The 21,905-nt window shown below is 37.6% G+C and overlaps 1 protein-coding gene across 1 annotated transcript; it reads right to left on the reverse strand.

The window, feature by feature from the left end:
- Positions 1–284: 284 nt before the first annotated feature.
- MCHR2 (melanin concentrating hormone receptor 2) lies at positions 285–19,552 on the reverse strand. Its single transcript, XM_068936445.1, is given in 5 exon segments — positions 285–609; positions 1,514–1,633; positions 4,274–4,468; positions 12,984–13,193; positions 19,371–19,552. Coding segments are annotated over 5 exon segments (1,032 nt in total).
- Positions 19,553–21,905: the final 2,353 nt, after the last annotated feature.

Consider the following 21,905-nt stretch of genomic DNA (forward strand, 5'->3'; position numbering starts at 1 on the left):
CAGACTTTCAAAAATCCACTTTTCTGTCCACACATGTGGTTCATCTAAGTACAAATCATCATTAAAAAAAGGCAATAGCACAGTAACAGATACTATTCTTGCAGAATATCCCTTCTCTAGGTGCTCTAACTTTTCAAGCAGTGGGTCAGATCCTCTTTTCACATCAGCTTTATAGTAGTGTAACTCCAGCGACAAAGCAACCTCTGAACAACACTTTGACAAAAGGAATGAACTCAGGCTCAGTAAAACAGGTAACGCATTTTTCTTGGAAGACCACTCCCTTTTCAAAAACTTGACTTCAGAGTGTTTGGGATGTAGTTAATTTCCCGTTCTGTCACCTTGACTTCCACATTTGTGCACCGCTGGAGACGTTTCCGAAAGTTCCCGCTAAGCAGGATGTACAGAAATGGATTAACGCTGCTGCTGGCATAGCTGAGGTAGATGGAGAAATAGTGGCTCATGTAGAAGGTGAGTGTTGGCTGAGAAATCTGAATATTCACGAGCTGTATCACGTGGAACGGGGCAGCGCTTATCACAAACACGCTGACCAGAACGAGCACCATATTAGTGAGCCGCATGACTCTCTGCCTGGGGATACTGCTGTTATAACTGTGAAACAGAGAAGAAGAATCCTAAGCATGGAAAATCGGGGTAGGAAAATGGTGGAACGTGTGCACTGATGAGTGGCTGTTATTTGAGACCAAATGCACCTGCAATGCAACCAAGGCCAGCTCTCAGTGACTTCATTTTTTTGTTTGCACATTATTATTTCTTCTACCTAGGCTGAATTTGATTGTATGACGCACGTACAGGAGCCACTGAGATCCCGTTACGTGTATTTCCTGAAATCCTGACAATTATTCTCATTCAAAATACTTGCCCTTCCTCGACATGAGAGCTATATGACTTTGCATCCTTATGTAATTTATTACTACATTGTTTTGATAACAATTGGAACAGAAATATCCAGTCAAAACATGACTATTGTGAGATTAAAAGGCAAACGATATTCCTGCTTGAGGAATTTAAAGCTACACTGAAATGGAAATGAAAAGCACATTTTTCATGGCAAATTGGTACAAGCTCAAGCCTAAAATGTGTATATCTACAACCAAAGTATACTGACCTGGAAATGCTGTTATGGAAAATGGGGAATTGAACTTCAGCTGTTTCAAGTGTTGCTTTTCTTTTATTGCCTAGGCTTCCTGGGGTAGACTACATGTCCCACTGTGCACTGTAGCTGCGGCTCCTCATGGCGTCTGGTCTTCCCCTTCCTGCAGCCATAACTTTCTCCTCATTATTTCCCCCTAAGTGGTTTATCTTGCTCTCTTCTCTGAACCTTGCTCTTCATATATTTCCTGTGAGCCTAATGTAGAGTCTGGAGCACTGAAAATTACATGATGCAGTACCTGAGGGCTGTTTTAGGGCTATTCCTTTTGGCCTGTTTATATATAAAAAATTTATAGCCTGAGCAGATCGAGTGGCATAGGAAGTAGCATGAACGATACTTTACCTTTCTGCTTTCTTGTTTTGTTGATACGTCTCCCATGTGTAACATAAAATTGAAATATGGCAAATAAATATCAGTGGTAAAGGAAAAAAGAAGGTTGTTATAGTAAGGTAAAGTGTACACCTGTAAAACAAGATGCAGAGAGAACAAGGCGTGATTACACAAAAACAATCACATAAAGGTAAATAAATACAGATGATGATTTTCGGAAGGTGGTCACTATTTGGGGACTCTTGACTGGAAATGTGTGGGACCTGTTTTTAGATACTACCAAGTATGCGGAACTGCAAGTACGTTCCAGGACAAAAGGACATGTTCAGCACTTCTAGGAATACTGTTGACTTAATAATGCTTCCTTGAATTAACATGTCTTTTAGCAGTGATTTTAGTATCATTCCTCTAACTTTGGGCAGATAATCACTTCTGAAAATCCCCAGCACGGAACAGAAATATAGGGCTGCAAAAGTTCTCCACTAGCCCTTTAGGTTGAGGCAGGAATAAGTATTTCTAGACTATCCCTGCCAGATGTGTTTGAAAACCTCCACTGATGGGGATTACGTAACCTCCCTTAGGTAACATATGTCAGCGTTTTGAAATCTTTACAATTAGAACATAGCCAAAATCTGTCTTCCTATGGCTTCATGTTGACTCCTCCATCTGCTATCTTCCTTTTTATAATAACAACAGCCATAATAATAATAATAACAACAAAGCTACTTCTTTCATGCCTCCCTTATAATTGCAAGTCAGACTTGTATTTTGTGTTGCATTTATACTAATAAATCCTTCCAAAAGAACAATTGCCAGTCTGACACAGCACTCCAGAAGACACCTTATCATTAGAAAAATAATAACCTATTTTCTCACCATGTGCTACGTATGATAACTTTACTTTTAATGTTTTTATGACATGGCCACACATTTTACTCAAATTTCATCTGAGATCCGCAGTAACCCCCAAATTCTGTTCCACAGAATTACTGCCTGTCTGTTTGTTCCTTTTTAATGTGTTTGTGTGCTCCTTCTTAACTTTCTTTTTTTGTATATTTTCAGTAAATCGTGTCATTATTGCTAGCCTTTTCTATGGTTTATCAAGATAACTACAAGTTATACCTCTTAACTTTCCAAGTTCTGTACGTGTAAGCTTTTTCCAGCCTCTATATAACTAATAAAAATACTTGCAAGCCTTTATCCAGGACAGAATCCTATTAGTCCCCTGGTATTTTGCTAGTGTGGTAACAAACCAATGATGACCACCTTTTGAGTATAGTTTTTTCAACTACTTTTACATCATTAGTAATCTATCCTACACCATATTCTCTAGTTTGTCTGCTGATATTATGTTAAGATTGAAGCTAAATTGTTGATATTTTTTCTTCAACTGGAAGAATATCCGTCAAAGAAGGAAATTAGATTGTTTTGTTATACTTTGTTTCTGACACATATACACAGAGCTTTTTCTGCCTTACAGGTTGACAGTTTAACAGTTTATTCAACTTTCTGGATACTGAAGTTAGATTCCTTACTTATATCTAACCATCAGAATCTCTTTTTGCTCCTCTTCCTGCTTTTCTTTGTTAAAACCTCTGATGTGGAATTAAACAAATCTCTTACAATTGGTTATGCTACGCAAAAGAGGATGAATTAGATTGAATTCCTGAAGTACTTTTATCCTAATTTTTCCCTAATTTCTTTCAGACCATTGGGATCTCCTCTCTCCTTCTTGAATCTTCAGCAGTGAATTTCAGCAAGCTTTGCTGATGTTAAAATATTTAACTTCTGTACTGTAACACATTGTCTTTATCTGGTGCTGCTAAGTTACAATTCATTGCATTAAAAATAAGATTGGTTAGACCAAAAAAGGCTCGAATACACATTTTAGGCTATGTCTACATTAGCAAGTAGCATAGCTGAGTAGTGAAAGATCTGCAGAGTGCGATATAAGATGCTGGGGACCTGACATATGCTCATGTTTGGGGGTTTAACTTTGGATTCTTGCTAATTGGGTCCTGTGGATCGAGGACTAAGTACACAGTAGTGGTTGGAGCCCATTCACCGAATTCCTGGAAAGCTTTTTCTGGTTTGATTTCATCTGAAAAGGATCCAGCTCATGTGCTGTGAGACTGATGTGATGAATGGGCTGAATGATGTGAGGTAAAGCACAGCAAGTACGGACAACTGGGAGCGTTGCTCCAAAAGGGCATTCTCCTCATCCAAACCAACATGTGAATATAGAAACATACAATATCAGCTGCAATTTTTTCTCTATTAGGTAAGAGCTTTTAAAATTGTCTTTTATGTCCCTTGCTGGTTGTCACTCAAAAAGCTAGTTTAAATTCAACAAATAGGCAAGAATCTACTTGGTGATGAGATACTGGAAAGTCAGGTTTATAGTTTGAGGAGCGTTTAATGTTTTCATGCTCTATATTTCCAAATATGATGATCTGCCAGGTCAGGAAGCACAATGAGATCCCATTTGTCAAAAGAAGTTACCCAGTTGAAGCATGAGAGGATACAGAGAAGCAGAGATCCTTCACTGTTGCGTTTGTTATACTGGAGCTGCCTTGCTGAATTTGATTGTTGCGGTGCCACCTCTATATTGCTAATGCAATCTAAAATGTAATGATCTGAGTGACATAAGGCTCAGTTTCAGCCTTTAATTCTGGCTTTCCATCCATCCATCAGGGATGTCAAAGACAAAATGGGTGGTATCCTCAGCACCACCTAAATAAACACACAATCTGCTGGGCTTTAACATCTCACCAGAGTACATCATCAGCTGAGGTTAGATCAAAAGCACAACTCTCCAAGCCATCTTTGAATTTTATTACTTTTGAGTAGACCCACACAGGGAGCACCAAAATAAGTGATGCTACCCACAAACATGAATTGACTCGAATTGTCTTTGATCTTGTTCTCAGGCTGGTTAGGCGAAATGGCTGGACAAGAGCGAAGTAGCTGTAAAAGCAGATAACGTAGCAATATAATGGAAAAACAATAGAACAGTTAGGCTAATACTTTTGACCCGAAAATGAAAATTATAAAAATAACCACGGCAAGAGAAGGAGACTGCATTTTTTTAAAAGTTGTGCTGTACTACATGTGAGAATGTGATTTATTGAATTAGCTCACTTAATATTCAAATAGTATTGTAGCTAATTATGTCTTTGGTCACAATGTTCTTTAACTGCTGTGATGAGAAGTTTTAATATATTTTACTGGATTAGCATATAGAAGATAGAATTTAAAAATGCAAAGACAAATAAGCAGAGAATCTGAGTTGAAGTTAGTTCTGGAACAGGACTGGAGATACTATAATATATGCAAGACTATCATTTTCAGAAAAAGTTACAGAACTTTTTGATATATTTGAGCTTTAGGATTGCTCCAGTCTGTTATAGTTACAACAGTAGAATTTAAATGCTTCATTCCGTTTCACTAAAGATATAACTGAAAGAGTGAAGAGAAAGAGTTACTATTTCAGAAGTAAATTCTAGTTAACAGCAACTTATGCTACAAAAAAATTCATTTTCTGTTTCATGACCTTCACATTTTTTAAAATGAACTTTTGTAAAGTGAACTTTAATCCATCAGATCAAAGTGGATTAAAGTCAGCAATGTTTGAGCTGAAAGGAGGTTACTAAATGCAAAAATTCATGTAAAAATTCTTGTATCATAAAAAAGAAGTTGAAGAGGCTTTTTTCTTTCTTTCTTTCTTTCTTAAGGATGTGGTCAGTTACTGTTCCCACTCCGGTACCCATATCGGTACCATTCAGGTACGAATGGTGTACCACTGAGGTACACCACTCTGAGGTACACTGAGGTACACTGAGCCTGGTAATGGTTACCCATTGCCACCCAGCTTGCTAAGGAAACCAGCAGCAACACAGGTGAAAGTTTCCCAGCAGCAGTCTGATGGCACTGAAGGCAGCGTCAGTGCTCCTGAGCACCTCCTGCTTGACAACAAACAGAGCTAAATGAAAGCTCTTGAATGTCAAAGCATTTCACAAAAAAGAGGGGAGAAATCTACGGGACTTTTTTTGCAGAAACTGTCTATTGTCTTTTAGCTTCTATGATACAGTTCCACAGTTTCATTCGCCCTTTTTCAACTATATCACTCATGCCTTCTTCATGCATTATGCTGGAATTAGAAGAATCTTAGGCAGCAGTAGTGGATCACAGATCTCTTGTGGGAGTTAGATTGGCTCCTTTTCTTTCAAAAAGACTGAAATCTCTGAATCATACTCGTAGAAATCTTTTGAAACTGTGACTTTCTGAAATTAACTGAAAATGGGTGATTTACTAGCTGTTATAAGAAAGATCAATTCTCAAGACTGTAAACAGTCGGAAATCAATTTCGTAGTGACTAGCTATTAGCAGCTTCTCCATTCTGCCAAATTCCATCCTGTGGATTTTGTGTCAGAGTATCTAAAACTCCTACAACTCAGAAGGATAGAACTGAAAAATGTTTAAGTACTGGTAAAGTTTTAACTGATGTTTCTGTTTGTAGAGAAGACAAAATTGACAGCCCAATAAACCGAAATAGTCAAGCAAGTGTAACAGCAAAGTAAAGATACTGCCTATTCTAAAGGGTTATTTATGGCATCCCACAATTGTGCTCAGATGCTTGCTATTTAAGAATGCTGATTTGGAAAGTACATCATTCTTGCAGATGGCATTTTTTCAGACACCATTTCCAGTGTGTTCTGAACCTACATCATTACACAGGCAATAACTAACAGAAGAGACTAAATCTCTGTCATTCTTAAGCCATGCCTTAGATAGAAGTGAAAAACACTCTTTGAATTCATGGAATATTGTTAATTCAAGGGAGGAAAAATTCAGAAAAAGCACAATAAAATCCTGTAGTAAATAGTCTTCAAAATAACATTTCTCTCTTAAAAGTATTTCATGAAAGAAAAGCAAGTGTAGAAATGTAATATCAGGTTGATCAGAGCATTAGAAGGAAGGAAGAGAGTTTGATGGAATTTGATGGAATTCCAGATTTACATTGTTAGTTTGTGTTAAAAGCATATAAAATCTACTGCATTGCGTGCAAATCAAGCCCTGCATTTTACTTTCAGGTATCCGCATACATATATACATTAACTCTACTGTGAACAGGAGCACTGTTGTGAATCTTCTCCAGTGCAGCTGAGAGGAGAAGCTTATTAAGCGACTGTGGAAGGATGTGTTCACCAAACTGAAACCTCGACTTCAGTGAGACAATGGAATAAATAGTCCAGTACTGGTAGCAGCAAATAACCGGAAATAGCCTTCAATAGCCTTCAATATCTGTCACTCCTTTGCTGCAGTGCCATGTCTGTATAAAACCACAGTCATGCTTCTAAATTTATGAGATGAATACCTAAATATCCATCTAATACAGATCAGAGGGTCCTAGTCTGTAAGTGCCAGTAACATGTTGCCTGCAAGACCTTGCAATGTTGCTTGAGACCCCACATTTGCCTCTCAAAGATCCAGGGTTGACAAGGTTATAAGAGCAAGGAGCCTGCAGCATCTTAGTCTCTTTATATTGTTGCCCTTGGGCAATGAAGGTCAGGGACCATGGCATAAGATGAAAAATTAATATTTGATGTGATAAGAATTTATTTTCAGTCTTGCCTGAATATGAATATGAAATAGATTTCTTTCATTATTCCAGCTGTGTAACAACCAAGTTCCTTTCACTAAATAAGGTTAAAGTAATGGCCATTTTTGCTAGAGTCAGCAAAAGACATTTTTAGCATACAATATTTTAAAAAGCTATCTCTAATTTCATGCAGTTATCCTCAATCATAATGACAGTGACAGAAAGAACAGCTTTTTTGTTACTGTAACTACAAAAGACTACAGACTCTTCTAAGAACAAACTTTTCCAAAATCCTTTGCATTTGCAATGTAAGAACTTATTTGTACCATTTTTAGTAAGGCTGCTTTTCCATTTCACTAGCTGCCTCATGGAGATAGCTTGTGACACTGATACCACTTACAGGATCAGTGTAATTCAGAGTAATTTTACAAGCTCATGAAGTTCTTAAAAATTTTGATTGATCCTACTTTACACAGAATTTGACCCCTTACTCTGCGTATAAATACGGTATACTATATACACTTTGAGCTTATTTTCATTTTTCAAGTGGTGCAAACAATATCATCTCCAGGCAAAATAAGTGAATGATACTACAACTCTTTATAACATGATCAGCAGAGACATTTCCAAAGAATGAACACTGAGAAAAAGTTACAATGGACACTGAGAAAAAGTTATAATGGACATTACAAAAAAATCAGTCAATAAATTACGAATTAAAGGAAGACTTTATAAGAAAATGAAGGTGCGTTGGATGGAAATACGGAGCATGAGGGAAGCACCTACAAGTGACATTGTCTGCTGATGTGGTGCAGATGGTACCGCTAACCAGGCCCCTCTTCCCACTGCTGCAAGGCACATGGCACCATCTTCCATCCTCTGCTATGCTCCATGTGAACCCCATGAATCACCTCTTAGACATGTCTCCTGCTTGCCGGTAATGAGAAAAGGAGACTGAGCTTCAGCTGGTGCTTGCAGTTGGGTGGTATAAAACTCTTTAATGCTTTCAGATGCTTTTCTCTCCTTCCAGGAAGGTTTCTGTGAGATCTCCCTTTTGTTTCACTCTGCTTAAACTCACAAAATGTCCAGCTGCGAAAATGTTGGTCATTTTCACTTTCATGAAGAACTGTGCATTACACAAATGTTGTTGAGACAGATCCACACACACAAAGATATATTAGCAGGGTCCGCAGCTGATGGCATACAGTTACTTTTAGGGAAAAATAAAAATGAAAGGAGAGAGACGAAAGGGAATAGTCTCCCCAGTGGCTGCTTGGGAAGAGAAGTGACAGCAGTTCTCCAGAGAAGCATCCTCCCCTGGGCGTCCTCTCCAGTGCAGCAGATACAAGAGGAGGATAGCAGTACAAAAGCAACAGCATGGGAATGCGCCAGAGGCTCTGGGGAACACTGCCATGACACTGAGGTGACGAGTGCAGAGCTGCCAGCAGGATGCTGGCTACAGAGCAGCAGGTAGATGGCCGCTCGCTAACAATGCAACAGGCTGAGACCCCTAAGGCACTGTGCAATGTGTGGAGCTTAATGGATGATATTGTGTTTGCTTAGTGCAGCTTAGAGCGTGAGCATCAGCAGTGAATGTACCAGTGAATGTTCATTTTGACCTAAGCAGCTAAAGTCTAGGGTAAGGTAGTTAGCAATAAAATTAACTACATTAATGGGCGCTGAAGACCAATAAAGGAAGGAATGGCATTGTAAAGGGAACCCTTTTAGCCTCAGATATTGAATCCACATCTTCCAGCTTCAGAGGTGCCTACCACTGCCTATGCACTGTCTGACCCTTGTTCCTTATGCCATGTGGACATTGCCTTCCCGGATGTTCTGCTGAGTTTCCCTGTGATTCTCCAAGAAGGGAGGTTACTAATGATGCAGGTGAGGGTACTAAAATCTGGCCTTTATATACCTGTATTTCCTTAGGCATTGAAAGATAAGTTCTCATTCTTTCTGGATTAATTAATTTGTTGGGCATTTTCAGGTACTAAAATGGTAGGTAGTCTTTCCTTGGGTTTCTAATTCTCATTCTTATTCGGTGCAAAACAAAACACCTAATTTAATGAACTTAAATATGAAAAGAAAATCATTAGACTGCATCAGAACACTACCAGAATTCAGTCCAAATTTAAATGTAAATGATTATTTTTCTTGATAGAACTCAAAGTCGTTTCAGCCTGCTGGTATTTTGACTCATGCAGGGAAGTGGCTTACCATTCCCCAGACTACAAGAAATAAATTTTACCCTAAGTACTTCTCAAGCAGCTTTTGTCTCCGTTCTTTTTCAGTGCTATGTTTCTACTGGCTATTTCACTTTGGAGATAATTTTCAGCCTATTGTCTGATGATAAATTTGTGAAATCAAATGTTAGTGGTCCATTTGGGAAAACATACTGTTTTGAAAGTAATGGATAACTTCCACTTCAAACAGACAATGGAACTTAAAGGCAGACGTGTTCTCATCTAACAAAGTAATTAGCAGTAATAAAAGGGTCTTTTGTTGGGAGAGATCTGAAGAACATTTACTTGAAACAAACAATAGTGAGAAAGTCTGAACTGCCTCTCTAACACTGACAGCTAGAGAAAGAGGAGGTGATACGGGGTCCAACCTTGTTCAACTTATTCATCATTGACCTAGATGAAGGGGCGGAATGCCTCCTCAGCAGGTTTGCTGATGATACTAAACTGGGGGAAGTGGCTGATAGACCAGAAGGCTGTGCTGCCATTCAGAGGGCCCTGGACAGGCTGGAGAGCTGGGCGGAGAGGAACCTCGTGAAGTTCAACAAAGGCAACTACAGGGTCCTGCCCCTGGGGAGGAAGAACCCCAGGCACCAGTACAGGCTGGGGGTTGACCTGTTGGAAAGCAGCCCTGCGAAGGACCTGGGGGCAGTGATGGACAATAAGTTGACCGTGAGTCAGCAATGTGCCTTTGTGGCAAAGGCAGCCAATGGTCTCCTGGGGTGCGTTAGGCAGAGTGTTGCCAGCAGGTCGAGGGAGGTGATCCTGCCCCTCTCCTCAGCCCTGGGGAGGCCTCACCTGGAGTACTGTGTCCAGTTCTGGGCTGGACACAGGTTGGACTAGATGATCTCCAGAGGTCCCTTCCAACCTAAACGATTCTGTGATTCTGTGATTCACACAATAGGTAGCTCAGACTAGGAAGCGTTAATATTGTCACCACCTCTCTATGGTAACGTTTGAGACTTTGATGGCCTGGTGTCAGTCAGGTAGTGAATGTTCAGCCATCTCCTGAGTGCCTGTTTTTTCTTGAGTACTTTATACTTTTTGAGGCCAGTGTTTTTTCTCCTGAAACCTTAAGCTGCCAAAAATTGTCACCTCAACAAACCTCTGTGCCTGCAGTTTTACTTTTCTTGTCATAGATGGCTCTACTCTAGGTACTCTCTCACAGCTTAGCATGTGGCAATTTTTTCGGAAGACAGTGCCAAGGTTATGCAGCTGAACTATATCAAAACTAGGCCTTGCATCAGAGACAACTGAACACTGTGAAGAGGTTTACACCTTTTTCAATAACCAAAGTTTGCAGAAGAAATAGTCAGAAGCAGCTGCACTCTGTAGGAAGGGAACCAGACAGTAGCACTTTCCTGCAACAGGCTCCAGTGTATTCACGTGTCAGGGAACAAGATATGCCTCTCAGCCTCACTGTCACATGAAGCAATTCCGTCACAGGTTTTATCAGCTACATTTTGTGTGCAGGAAAGAGGAATGATGTGACTTCTGAAATTGCATCACTTATTTTGGACACTTAAGGTGCTATTTTATTTTTTATTTTTTATTTTATTTTATTACTATAATCATAATTATATTATATAATATATAAAGAATAAAGACATTACATTATATTATATACATTATATTATATAACTATTTATAATTATAGTTTTAAAATCTTATTTTGGACACTTACTTTTTTTTAATATCATAGACCAAAAAGTTCCTTTCCTGTTTTAAAGTCACTGTAGCTAATTGCAGTGTTCAGTTATTAAAGCCAGGTGGCTTATTGGAATGCTCCACGTAACAACTTCAGCATAGGACATTGTCCTGGACCACCTTTTTGCCCATCTCACCATCTCTCTGATCCCACCAGAGACGGTAACATAGTAATACAGCAATATTTGGGATGGAGGAAATGCTATGTGCAGTGCACACAGTTCTGATTTCACTTAGGCCAGATTTGCGTAGCGATATCTTCATTTGACTGTTGGATTTACTTATGTTTTACACAGGGGTAAGTTATGTTAGGACTGTTGTCTGTGTGTGCATATGTGTGTCCTCTGTAAGAGGTGGTGTGCATTGCTTCTCAGGAAGTTTTCTTTTAACTGATAGGCAAAAATTCTGCTACCAAGACTTCATCCAGGTTTATTTTATATTATATTTGCCTATGACATAAACATGAATCTGTAATAAAAAAATTTGTTTGATGTCAGTTTGGGAAACTTTCTCATAAATTTTAATATGCTTATGCGACTTGCATAGTTTTTACAGCTTGCCTTAATGTTTTTTATTGCATATTAAAATGAGTAATGAAAAGCAAACTTTTATACATCATACCCCTTATAAATTGACCCTTACAGCTCCATGGAGAGAACAGCTGTTCTTACCACTTCTTAAGATTTTATAAAGAAACTTGATTTTCAAAAAGAAATACTGAAACATTAATGTCTCTGTAAGGCCAATGCGTGACATAATTCATTCCTATTATGAAGGAGAGGATTTATGGGAATAAAGTCATTATCCAGCAATCTGACAGATATTATTTGCATGTGGGAGTCATTGCATGCAGCTCAGGCATCTTTTGGAAATGCCCTCCCAGTTCTGATCTGTTTCTACCTTCTTTAGAAGTACTTTTATTTTTGAAAAACCTGAAAGAGAACATGAAGCTGTCTGGTGCTGTATTAACCACAGCATTTACTAAGGCATAATTTTATGTCTTTTGCTCTTTTGTGAATTTGGGATGATTTTACTGTCAAAGTCTGATAAACTCAACAGATTTTTTTTGCAAAATGGGTGGTTTAATCTTTTCAGTTAATGAAAGCTTCTGGGTGGAGTCAGAAGTGCTCTTCTGAAACTATCAAGCACTAAACAGTTTCGGAGTTTATTATGTGAAAAATCTTTGTTTCACTTGCTATACTGTCATATGCAGTATTAGCAGTTATAAAAATAATGGAAAAGAAGTAATTTGAAGAGCCTTTCCTAGGCAAGTATATTTGAGCTGGAAAAGCTTGCTTCAAAATTGAAATGAAGTCAGAGGCTCACACTCTGTAATTGCAAGAATTTGTGAAAAACAGAATGTCTATTTTAAGAGCTCGCTTTACTTGCAAAATAATCTAATTTGTATACATTGTTTTTCATTTTTTTGCCTTTCCTTTTTAAGATAGACCATATACGAGCTGTTATTGCAATTTGTCATTATGATAAAAGTTAAAATTGCATTGTATTTTTATTGCATTTTAATAAGGGTTTTTAAAAATAGCAGATGCAGTAGGTTTATGCAGTTTATCTTGAAGTTAATTTTTGATCTTAAATTAGATGTTAACATAAGTCTAGTTCAAACTAGACATCAAACATCAAACATTTACTAGAATCTGCACCTGTAAATACAAGCCCCAGAACAGTACCATTGGTGGAGGACCCCTTAAAGCCTTGTGCATAGCACGATGCTAAAGCAAGAATTAAAATATTTCTATCATATCCACAAACACCAAAAAAGGAATCCTGCAGTTTTCAAACAATTATTAACCATGACTGATACCGTCCTCATTCTTGAATTATTACAACTTCACATGTGGCTCATATTTTTTAAAAACACATTCACACATTATTGCCATTGGGCACAGAACGAAAATCATAAACAACATACCTGTCCAGACTCATTACAGTCATAATGGAGCTGCATGTAAACTGGTTTCATGTATCCAGGGAGGTAATGATTGTACAAAGAGGGCTGCCAAACACCCACTCGCCTCCCCGTGCCCACTGGTGAATGAGAAAGGGCATGCCAATGACATGAACCAAATCTGCTATAGCCAGATTGCAGATGTAGATATCTGGGATAGTTTTCTTCTGAGTTCTGAAATAAATTGGGGGACAAGAAGATGATTATTTGGCATAGTTACCATATGGGTTTCCAAATACTTGTTTAATTGAGCAAACGACAAAACTGGTCTGCCCACAAATAAATACACTTTCAGCACCACTGTTTTAGAATCGGGAAGATTGTCAAACCAAAGATATTTCAAGCTAAACATTTTAGGCTCAACAAAAATATTTTTTCATGACTCTCATTTCCAGTAAGGTTTAATGGACTATTTAATTGGTTAACATCAGCACAATTATCTATATTCTCCTTTGAAAACAATAAAGCATTCAAAAGAAACACAGGTCCAGCGGACATAGGAACTCTAGAAGTATGAGCCTGGCATAAATAAGACAGGATTACAAAGCCTTCTGATGAAGGCATACGATGATGCAAGGCTGAACTAAGGGCTGAATCTTGCTTAAAGATGCAAATAGATTTTCAAGTGCTCACGGTATAAAGGGAGCTGCTAAAAGAGCAAGGATCCTCTGGGAAAAAAAAAATGTGACCATATAAAACCAAATGCACTGTCATCTGGTTATGACGCTGAAACCAAAGCCAGATGTCCGAAAGTATATCTGTTGGCACTAATGACTGAAGCTTGTTGAGAGAATCATGCATAAGTGATCTTTTTCCTCCAGTGCCTATAGCTTTGTCAGCATCGAAGGACGTAAAATCTCCAGGAAGAGCAAAGCCCAGAACTATGTTTCCTATAAGGCATCACACGGTACCATCATGCTCAAACACACAGGTTTCAGAAACAAAAACTAAAGCATCTGAAAACATGTATGCATGCACATACATGCTATTTTATGAAAAAGTTAAAACTTTTTCACTACCATAGATCTTGTTGTGGTTTATTTCATTCTCAATAACAAGATAAATTATACTAAATTATAAATTATTTTTGGGCTTAGAATGAGAATCTCAGATTCTCAACTGTCACATTTTATGCTAAACATAGTCAACCAAAAATATACAGTGAACAGCTGCCAAACTTCTGTTGAAGGGAAGTGCAGTGGATGGCATTGAGACACATTTTTGATAACCAATTAAAGTGTAGGTCTTTTTTGGCCAGAATATTCTCTAGGTGTTTTTAGCTTAGCTATATGCTTGCTGTTACACTGGTAACAACTTTAAGGAACATGACAAGAGTGTTATGTGTTCTCATCAGTCTTTATTTATCCCTTCCTGGACACAGAGTCTTCATTAACTAGAAGCTTAAGTGTTAATGTGGAAGTGATTTTTCAGGTCAAAGTCAAGACGATTTATTAGTGTCACATGTATACAAACACAAGCAAATGGCCTTTCTTCAAAAAGGAAAGGTACAAAAGGCACCCCTCAGGGGCTCTGTAGATTCAATGCCAGGAGGTAGCATCAGCTTTAAGGTCATCTTCTTGCCCAGGCCTGTGGTCTCTTATCCTACAAAATCTAGCCATTATCAGCAAACCAGCCTGACCCGGAAGTTTTGCTGAATTTCCAGGTCTGAGAACAATCATTGTCCTCTTCCTGCCTGCTCTCAGACTTGGAATTTATCTAGACACACAGGCCCTTAGAACAGCAAGTCCAACAGCAGCGGTCCTATACCTGCTTAATACTATCTTCTAGCCCTGTTATGCCTCTAAGCACACATGGTGCTGCCTTTTGAATCTTTTCCAAGCACGTTATTCTCCCCTGGTGGTGGAAAAAACATCTCAGTAATTTATCAGGATGGAATTGTACTTTTTCCTTTTTTTTTAATCAAGGGTTTGATTCTTCTGAGCTGCCTTAATCTGTTTGAAACTTAGACATCTAATGTCACTGAGTCATCTTGTGTCCTATAATCACTCTAAAGAAGCAATTCTCTGGGGGCAATGTATCTTGTCTTAGTTTGGTATTTGACAAAGATGATATGAATTATCCTTATGGAGAGACCTCCATAAGGAGGCAGTCATGATGGCAGTCAAAGGTAGGCTGATAACAATTCACTCAGATCTGCCTAATTGGAAAATGCCTATGTCTTGTAAGACTGAATATTGCTTAGCATCTGTTCAAAAACCCTGCACAGAGGAATGACAACCATGTCTGTTCTACATCTGTGCCTCTACACCTTCCCTCAAGGTTCAATCATACCCAGCAATGAATACTTGCAAGTAATTCAGCTGTCTAATTGGTTGCGTGAATGACTACTGGTAGTTACATAAGGTTGTGCAAGACATTCTGGTTCAAAGATATATTACTGCTTAACTGAATTTCATGGTCAAGCCAGATAACACCACTTACAGACATGTATCAGGTCCTGGGCCAATCTCGTTATGAGAAATCCTTACTTCTAACATTGACTTTTTTTTTTTTTATTTCTGAAAGAAATATAGAGCAGGAACGTGAAAATCAGCAATCCGGCACTCTACAGTCTGAGTGCAGAGACTCTCAGCTTTTCCATCTCAGCAAGAAAAGTTGCAGAGCACTGGCTACATTGTTTAACATGTTTTTTTGCTTGATTTAGGAAACTAAGATTGGAAGAGAAATGTTGTCACAGAACTGAGTCACCCACTGTCACAAGCAACAAGATTAGAAGGGATCCTTTCATAAGAGAGTAATTTGCATCTCAGAAATAATGGTTTTGCCTCCACTACTCCTACTGAGGGCTGCTGCAGGACATTACTGCTCTGGATTGTAGAAATCACTTTCCAGTTACCAGCATCACATATGCCTTGATTGTACCAGTATTGGCCTTTAGTTTAAATAGTCCATTATCCTTTCTACTGTATTTGATCTTGGTTTTTAGGGGGTAAGGATACACCTCTGAGCTGCCTTTTTTTTTTTTTAACATGCTTAGGTGAATTTTCTTTGTTCTCCTTTCCCCTGGTTCCAGTAATTGTTCTTTTCTGTTCTTTTTTCAGGCTGAGTTCATCTTTGCTGAACACAGCTGGTGAGAATTATTTCAGGTCTCCTTATGAGCATGGAGAAGGGCATCAGCAGTTTCCTCTTTCTCCTGGAAAGGCACAGAGTTACCTGTGCTAGAACTATATGCGGCTATCGTACAGCTTCAGCCCACTGACAGTTTATAGTAATCCCAGGACTTTCCTTTTCCTCTGTTGTTTTCTAACTGACAGCATTCCTACTTATTTATGATAAAAACTTTTATGACTTTGGGCTATTAAATGTAACTTATTTCTTTCACTCTAGTCCCTACTCGAGTCTTTATCCTGTCCTTTCTGTATAACAGTCTTCTACTCCTTCACATCAGCCAAGTCTCTCCAGTGTATGTTGTTAAGAATACTATTGATGCACTCTTGCAATTTATCCCAAGTCTCTGAAGGAAAATATGAAATAAAATTGGCCCCATGACCAGTTCCTAAAAGTTCCCAGGTTAATCTAGTTCTCCTGAAAATGTTTTCAGGAAACGTTTCCTTTCAACACCTCCTACTACCGACCTTTTAGCCATTTCTTTCTTCATAAGTCTTAAACTCATTGGAATCTTTAGTTGAGTTAATAACTTCCAGCATGATAAAATATAAAATGTGAAAACATATAAAATTTGTGATCTGAATAGATTGGCTGGACTGTAACAGTCCCCCAAATTTTCTGCTAGTGACTCTACTTTCAGTTGTGAATTAACCTTCTCCAATCGAAGGCTCAGAAGGCAACTGAAAAGTGCTGTGACACTTATTTGCAATTTCTAATTTAGAAACTGCTATTTTACTACTTGCTATTAGTTACCTTATTAAAAAACAAGTTAATCTGACAAGCTGTGTTATAATTAGATCAAATTGTATTTGATTCCCTTTTCTCTTTACTTCTGTAACATACTCTTTCTTCAAAAATTGAAGTTAGACTAATGCAGCAAATTGGGGTTGCCTGGATCACTTTCTCTCTCCCCTCACAAAAATGTGGCTATCTTCTCAGCAGGTGATCTGCCATACTTAACAAATAAAATGCTAATTGCAGTTTTGGAGACCAGTTTTCCCAGATTGCTGGGATGAAGACTATCAGGTCATTCTGGATGGTAGTGAACTCTTGCAGCATTTTCTGCACCTTTTTCTTGTTAATTTAATAGCAACATGGCTCAACTCCCTTTGTCATCCCTCTAGGGATGAAGTTCATTCACACTTGGAAGGCCAGTCGAAAGTCATTGAGTTGGTAATGTTTAAGTTAAACTTCAGTGCGCAGGAATACATTCGATGCAAGATTCATCAGGAATTTCAGTTATTCTCTCCCAGTAAGTTCCAGATAGTATCAATTTAATCTGCACTTAAAAAATGTTCTTCTCTAACTGCCAGACCTGCAAACTAAACTGGGGAGCTGAAATTCCAAGATTCTTTCTTTATCATGTATCACCATCAGTAAAGTGTATGCTACTGGAAAGTAATTAATTTTCTAGCTAATTAGAGACAGATTCTAGCTTCTTTCACTCTTAAAAAGAATTGGCTCTCTAATGCTAACAGAATTAAAAATCATACATGGGAAAATGTGTTCAGTAAAGAGAGAAGACAACCCTGAAGCAGAGCTCTTCAGTGGAATCAGATCTGTTTAGTGGAAGGTGAGAATTGGACATGATTATTTTTCAAAAGGTAGCTACACTTAAAATATGCATTTATATACAGTCTGAAGTTTGTGGTCATCTTTTTCGGTGGTGGTAATTACCACATTAACTTTTTAGTGTACTATTTACAAATTCTTTTCTTATGTATAAATGCTCATGTCCATAAATTTGAATGCTTGCACTTTCTTCAAGCAAATATGGTTCAAATTATCTTCTTTTTTTAAGTCATTGTTTGTCTCTGTTGTCACTGTCTGTCATAGTTTTATTTAAGCTAGACAAAGGCTTTTCACTAGGAAAAAAAGTCTTTATTCCTTTATTCCTTCTCAGTTTCCTTTCATTCTATTATTTTAAAGAGCCTATAACTGATTTTCAGAAACTCAGTGACTTTTTTTTCCTTTCTGTTCTTTCATACATTTAAAAAGTCACATTCCCATCATGTCTGCTTCAGACATACTATTTTGACATTTATTCTCTTCTGCATTCAGACCATGAACTACAAGGTTCTTTAGTGCAGCAAGCACTGAATCTCTGGTAGTTCCAAGGGAAGTTTTGTACAGCTAAGTGGATGACAGACACGTTAGCCTAGGTAAGCCTCTGGAAGTTCTTCCTTTACAGTCACAGAGTGTAGGGGTAGACTTTATGTATTAATCCTGAATGAGGGTGACACAGCCTTAAACTATCATATTTCTTTATGACTAATTTGCACTGCAGATAAGTCAGCTTTTCAAGATACACACTTATGGATGTAGAGGTTGTGGTACCATCAGCTAGCTGAGAACAAATCTTTTATGTATATGTATATATATATGTATATGTGTGTGTGTGTGTGTATAAATCTCCTATTGAAATTAAGATGCTAGAAGTTATTTTGTTGCACAGAGGATGTCTGGGTTGGATTTTATGACCCAAAAAACTTTAGCAACTTCAGGAACTTTATATTCGCAGAATATAGCAAAAGATAGCTTAAGGTTTGTATTCCTGCCATGTGAGAGTCCTGGATCAGTGCTAATGCTCTTGTTTTCAGGAGTAAGGTAATACTGTAAAAAAAAAGCAACAAGTTCTAGGAGCTTACTATAAACTTGCAAAAGTTAGTTAGAGCTCTGTTATAAAAATAATCTGAGGTAGAAGTACTATTTTCAAAAGAGAAAGAGACTATTTCAATTAAACTTAAAAGAATTCTTTAAAATTTCAAAAATTCTTAACTCTATAAATAAGCAAACATTCCCTATCCCCAGTATCTCTTGGTAAACCTTTTGCACAGTTTACTCTTAGACAGCTGAAGGAAAACACACTGCTAATCTGAATGACGCTGTTATCAAGGGTAGGTAAGAGCAATGTCTGACTGGGAAGATTGCTGTTGATTTTAATAAAAGCCAGGGAAAAGGGCATGTATTTCAGTTTCCTTGAGTATGCTTGAAGTCAAACATGAGCTTTACAGTTTTCTCATAATAGAAAATGCTAAGAAAGTATAGATGTAACCAAAGTCGGCATTCATGATTAAAATTTCTTTAGTTAAGAGTACAGGTCAATGACTAAAGAAACATGAATAATGTGCTGTGCTAGTCTTTGCTGGGCAACTCTCTTCCTTAATGCAGTCTTTTATTTTTACAGCAGATTTTTGCTGTGACCTTTATTAAATTCCGTACCTTATTATTGTGAACACAATGAGGATATTTCCAACTAAACCTGTTGAACAAATAATCCCAATCAGAGAGGGAAGGATGATTGTTTCTGTAGCACTGAGCACTTCCTGATGATACCCTTCATTCCAAGATGTGCTGAACAAGACATGTGTACCATTCCAACAAGAAGGCTGAACTTCACTCATTATTCAGAGAATTTAGACCTTAGTTCTGTAGCAGAAAGAGAAAATAAATTATTCATGGACTAATCATTTGAATAATAAGCCTAATATTAAAGTGTACCTTACTGTTTAATGATTATCTGAATTTCAAAAACACAATTCCCCCAAAAAGATTTTGTATGTTCAGGATTGGACACAAAAGAACTGGATGATGTTATTTTCAAAATGAAACCTATAATATAGTATCTTGATTATGATTTACTGAATTTTGCAATCAAGCAAAACTTACCTTTTAGAATCACTACATTTGTGTGTTCTTAGAAAGCCCACTGCCCACTTTTTCTCTCACATCGAGGTCCTGGCAGAAAACAAGTTGTACATGGGCCAGCAAAGTGCCCTTATGGCAAAGAAGGCCGACAGCCTCCTGGGCTGCATTAGGAAGAGCATTGGCAGCGGGTCAAGGGAGAGGTAGTTCTTCCCCTCTCTCAGCGCTGACTTCCCAAAAAATACTGAACTAAATTAGTCTCAGTCCTTATCTTCAAGATTCTTTATAGCTTCCATCTATCGTCCTATATTTCCTTAAGTAAATACAACATATTTTCCTTAGAATTTATTTCTCACTGGCTCAGCTATGCAGCTCTTCCCTGGGTCTCTGTTTTATTTGTCTAGTACAACTTCAAGTCAGGATGTGAGCAAGTATATGAAGACACACTGCTCCAAATAATTTAACAAGCCTTGCTGAGAGTCCGACAACTTCAAATAAGGCACTGAAGTGCAAAATTGCCCTGTAACATACTTCAAGAAACAGTTAATTGAGGGTCAGATTACACTTGTATATTTTTAATCCTAATTTAAGGCAAATTTAGGGCTGTCAATATCAGTATCTAAAAACACAACTACAACCTAGGATAAAGTATAAAATTTTTCTACATGGTATAAGATTCCTTTATGGTCTTGGGAATAAAATCATCCTTTTAGCAGATTTTAGTCTTTATGGGAACAGGAGCCACTTCTCTTCAATATCATCAAATTAGCAGTAGCAGGGTTCTGCTGTCAAGATACGAGGAAGGCACTGGATAATGGAGGCATGATTTACCTGCCCAAACCAGGTGGTCCAGGAGGCTACCAGTAATAGGAAAAATTAATCAAAATAAAAAAGAGAGGTAGATTTTAAAAAATAATTTAAAAATAAGCAGGCTTCTGTTGTCTACAGAGAAGAGGCTTACTTGCAACATATTCTTTGAGAACAAATAATGGAATTATTTTTTTCCCTGTATAATGTACTTAATCCAAACATAACCAAGACCTTTGCATACTTCATCTTTCACAGCAAAATCCTGACATAAGAAATAATCTGTTGATAGTGAAGAAACATTTGAAGCTCAGGAAGTGAATTGCACGTGATCATAAACATATTTATTTATATTTCTGAAGGTAAAATAAAACCAGCCCTCTACTGAAAACAGTTTCTCTTTACAAACGTTCTTGAAACTGTACATTACGAAGAAGTTAATAAGGTATATTAGAGGAATGATCATTGCCTATATTTGAGGGAAAAAAATCATAGTTTTCAGAAAATAAGAATGAAAAAGTGGAAAAAAACAAAAGTGGTTTTGTTGTTGGTATAACCTCCCACTCCTAATGACTGATCAATCCAATGGGCATTTAATGGCAAAAACTGTACTGGACTAAAAATATGATTCTGCCTGTTTAATGCTTAACTTCTATGAATTCAGTGAGTGCTATCTAGTTTACAGAAAGGAGGTTCAATGAAAATACTTGTATTTCTATCTGCTTGAAAATGTAAAATCAGCACTAAATGAAAGAATCATGACAAGATTAATCATTTACTCTAGTAAACAGTGTCGGAAGTAACGGACCAGCTTTCAAACTAAAAAGCCCTTCTTTTCTATCTCAGTTGATTTATTAAAGAGCATTATTTTATTACTTGCCTCCAAGATCACTGAAATCGCCCTTTAAATTTCAGTAGAGGAGTAGAAAGAAGCTTTATAATTTAATTAACATCATTTCCCCCAAGGACAGACTAATCAAAGTGTAACAGCAAACTTTTTCCAGTGTTAAAATGTTAAGGCCAGGAGATACTCTGTGAAGCTTCAAGTTTTTAATACATTTGTTCTGTGTCTACAGTTCCTCTGATAAGGTATTACCATACAAATGGAAGGATGAGCTAGTAAGTAAAACATATTAGCACACCTAAGCTTCTCAACTATAAAAGAGAAACCTGTATACTTAACATTGCCGAGGTAAATACAGGAATGTCCTCTTATCAGCCCTAATGGCCCCATTTCTTTGTTGTATCTCACTTTCTATAAATTCTAGCAAGGAAAAAACTCCTGCAAGTGTAGCAAGACCTGTG

Source organism: Struthio camelus, chromosome 3 (genome assembly GCF_040807025.1).
Source record: "Struthio camelus isolate bStrCam1 chromosome 3, bStrCam1.hap1, whole genome shotgun sequence".
NCBI lineage: Eukaryota > Metazoa > Chordata > Aves > Struthioniformes > Struthionidae > Struthio > Struthio camelus.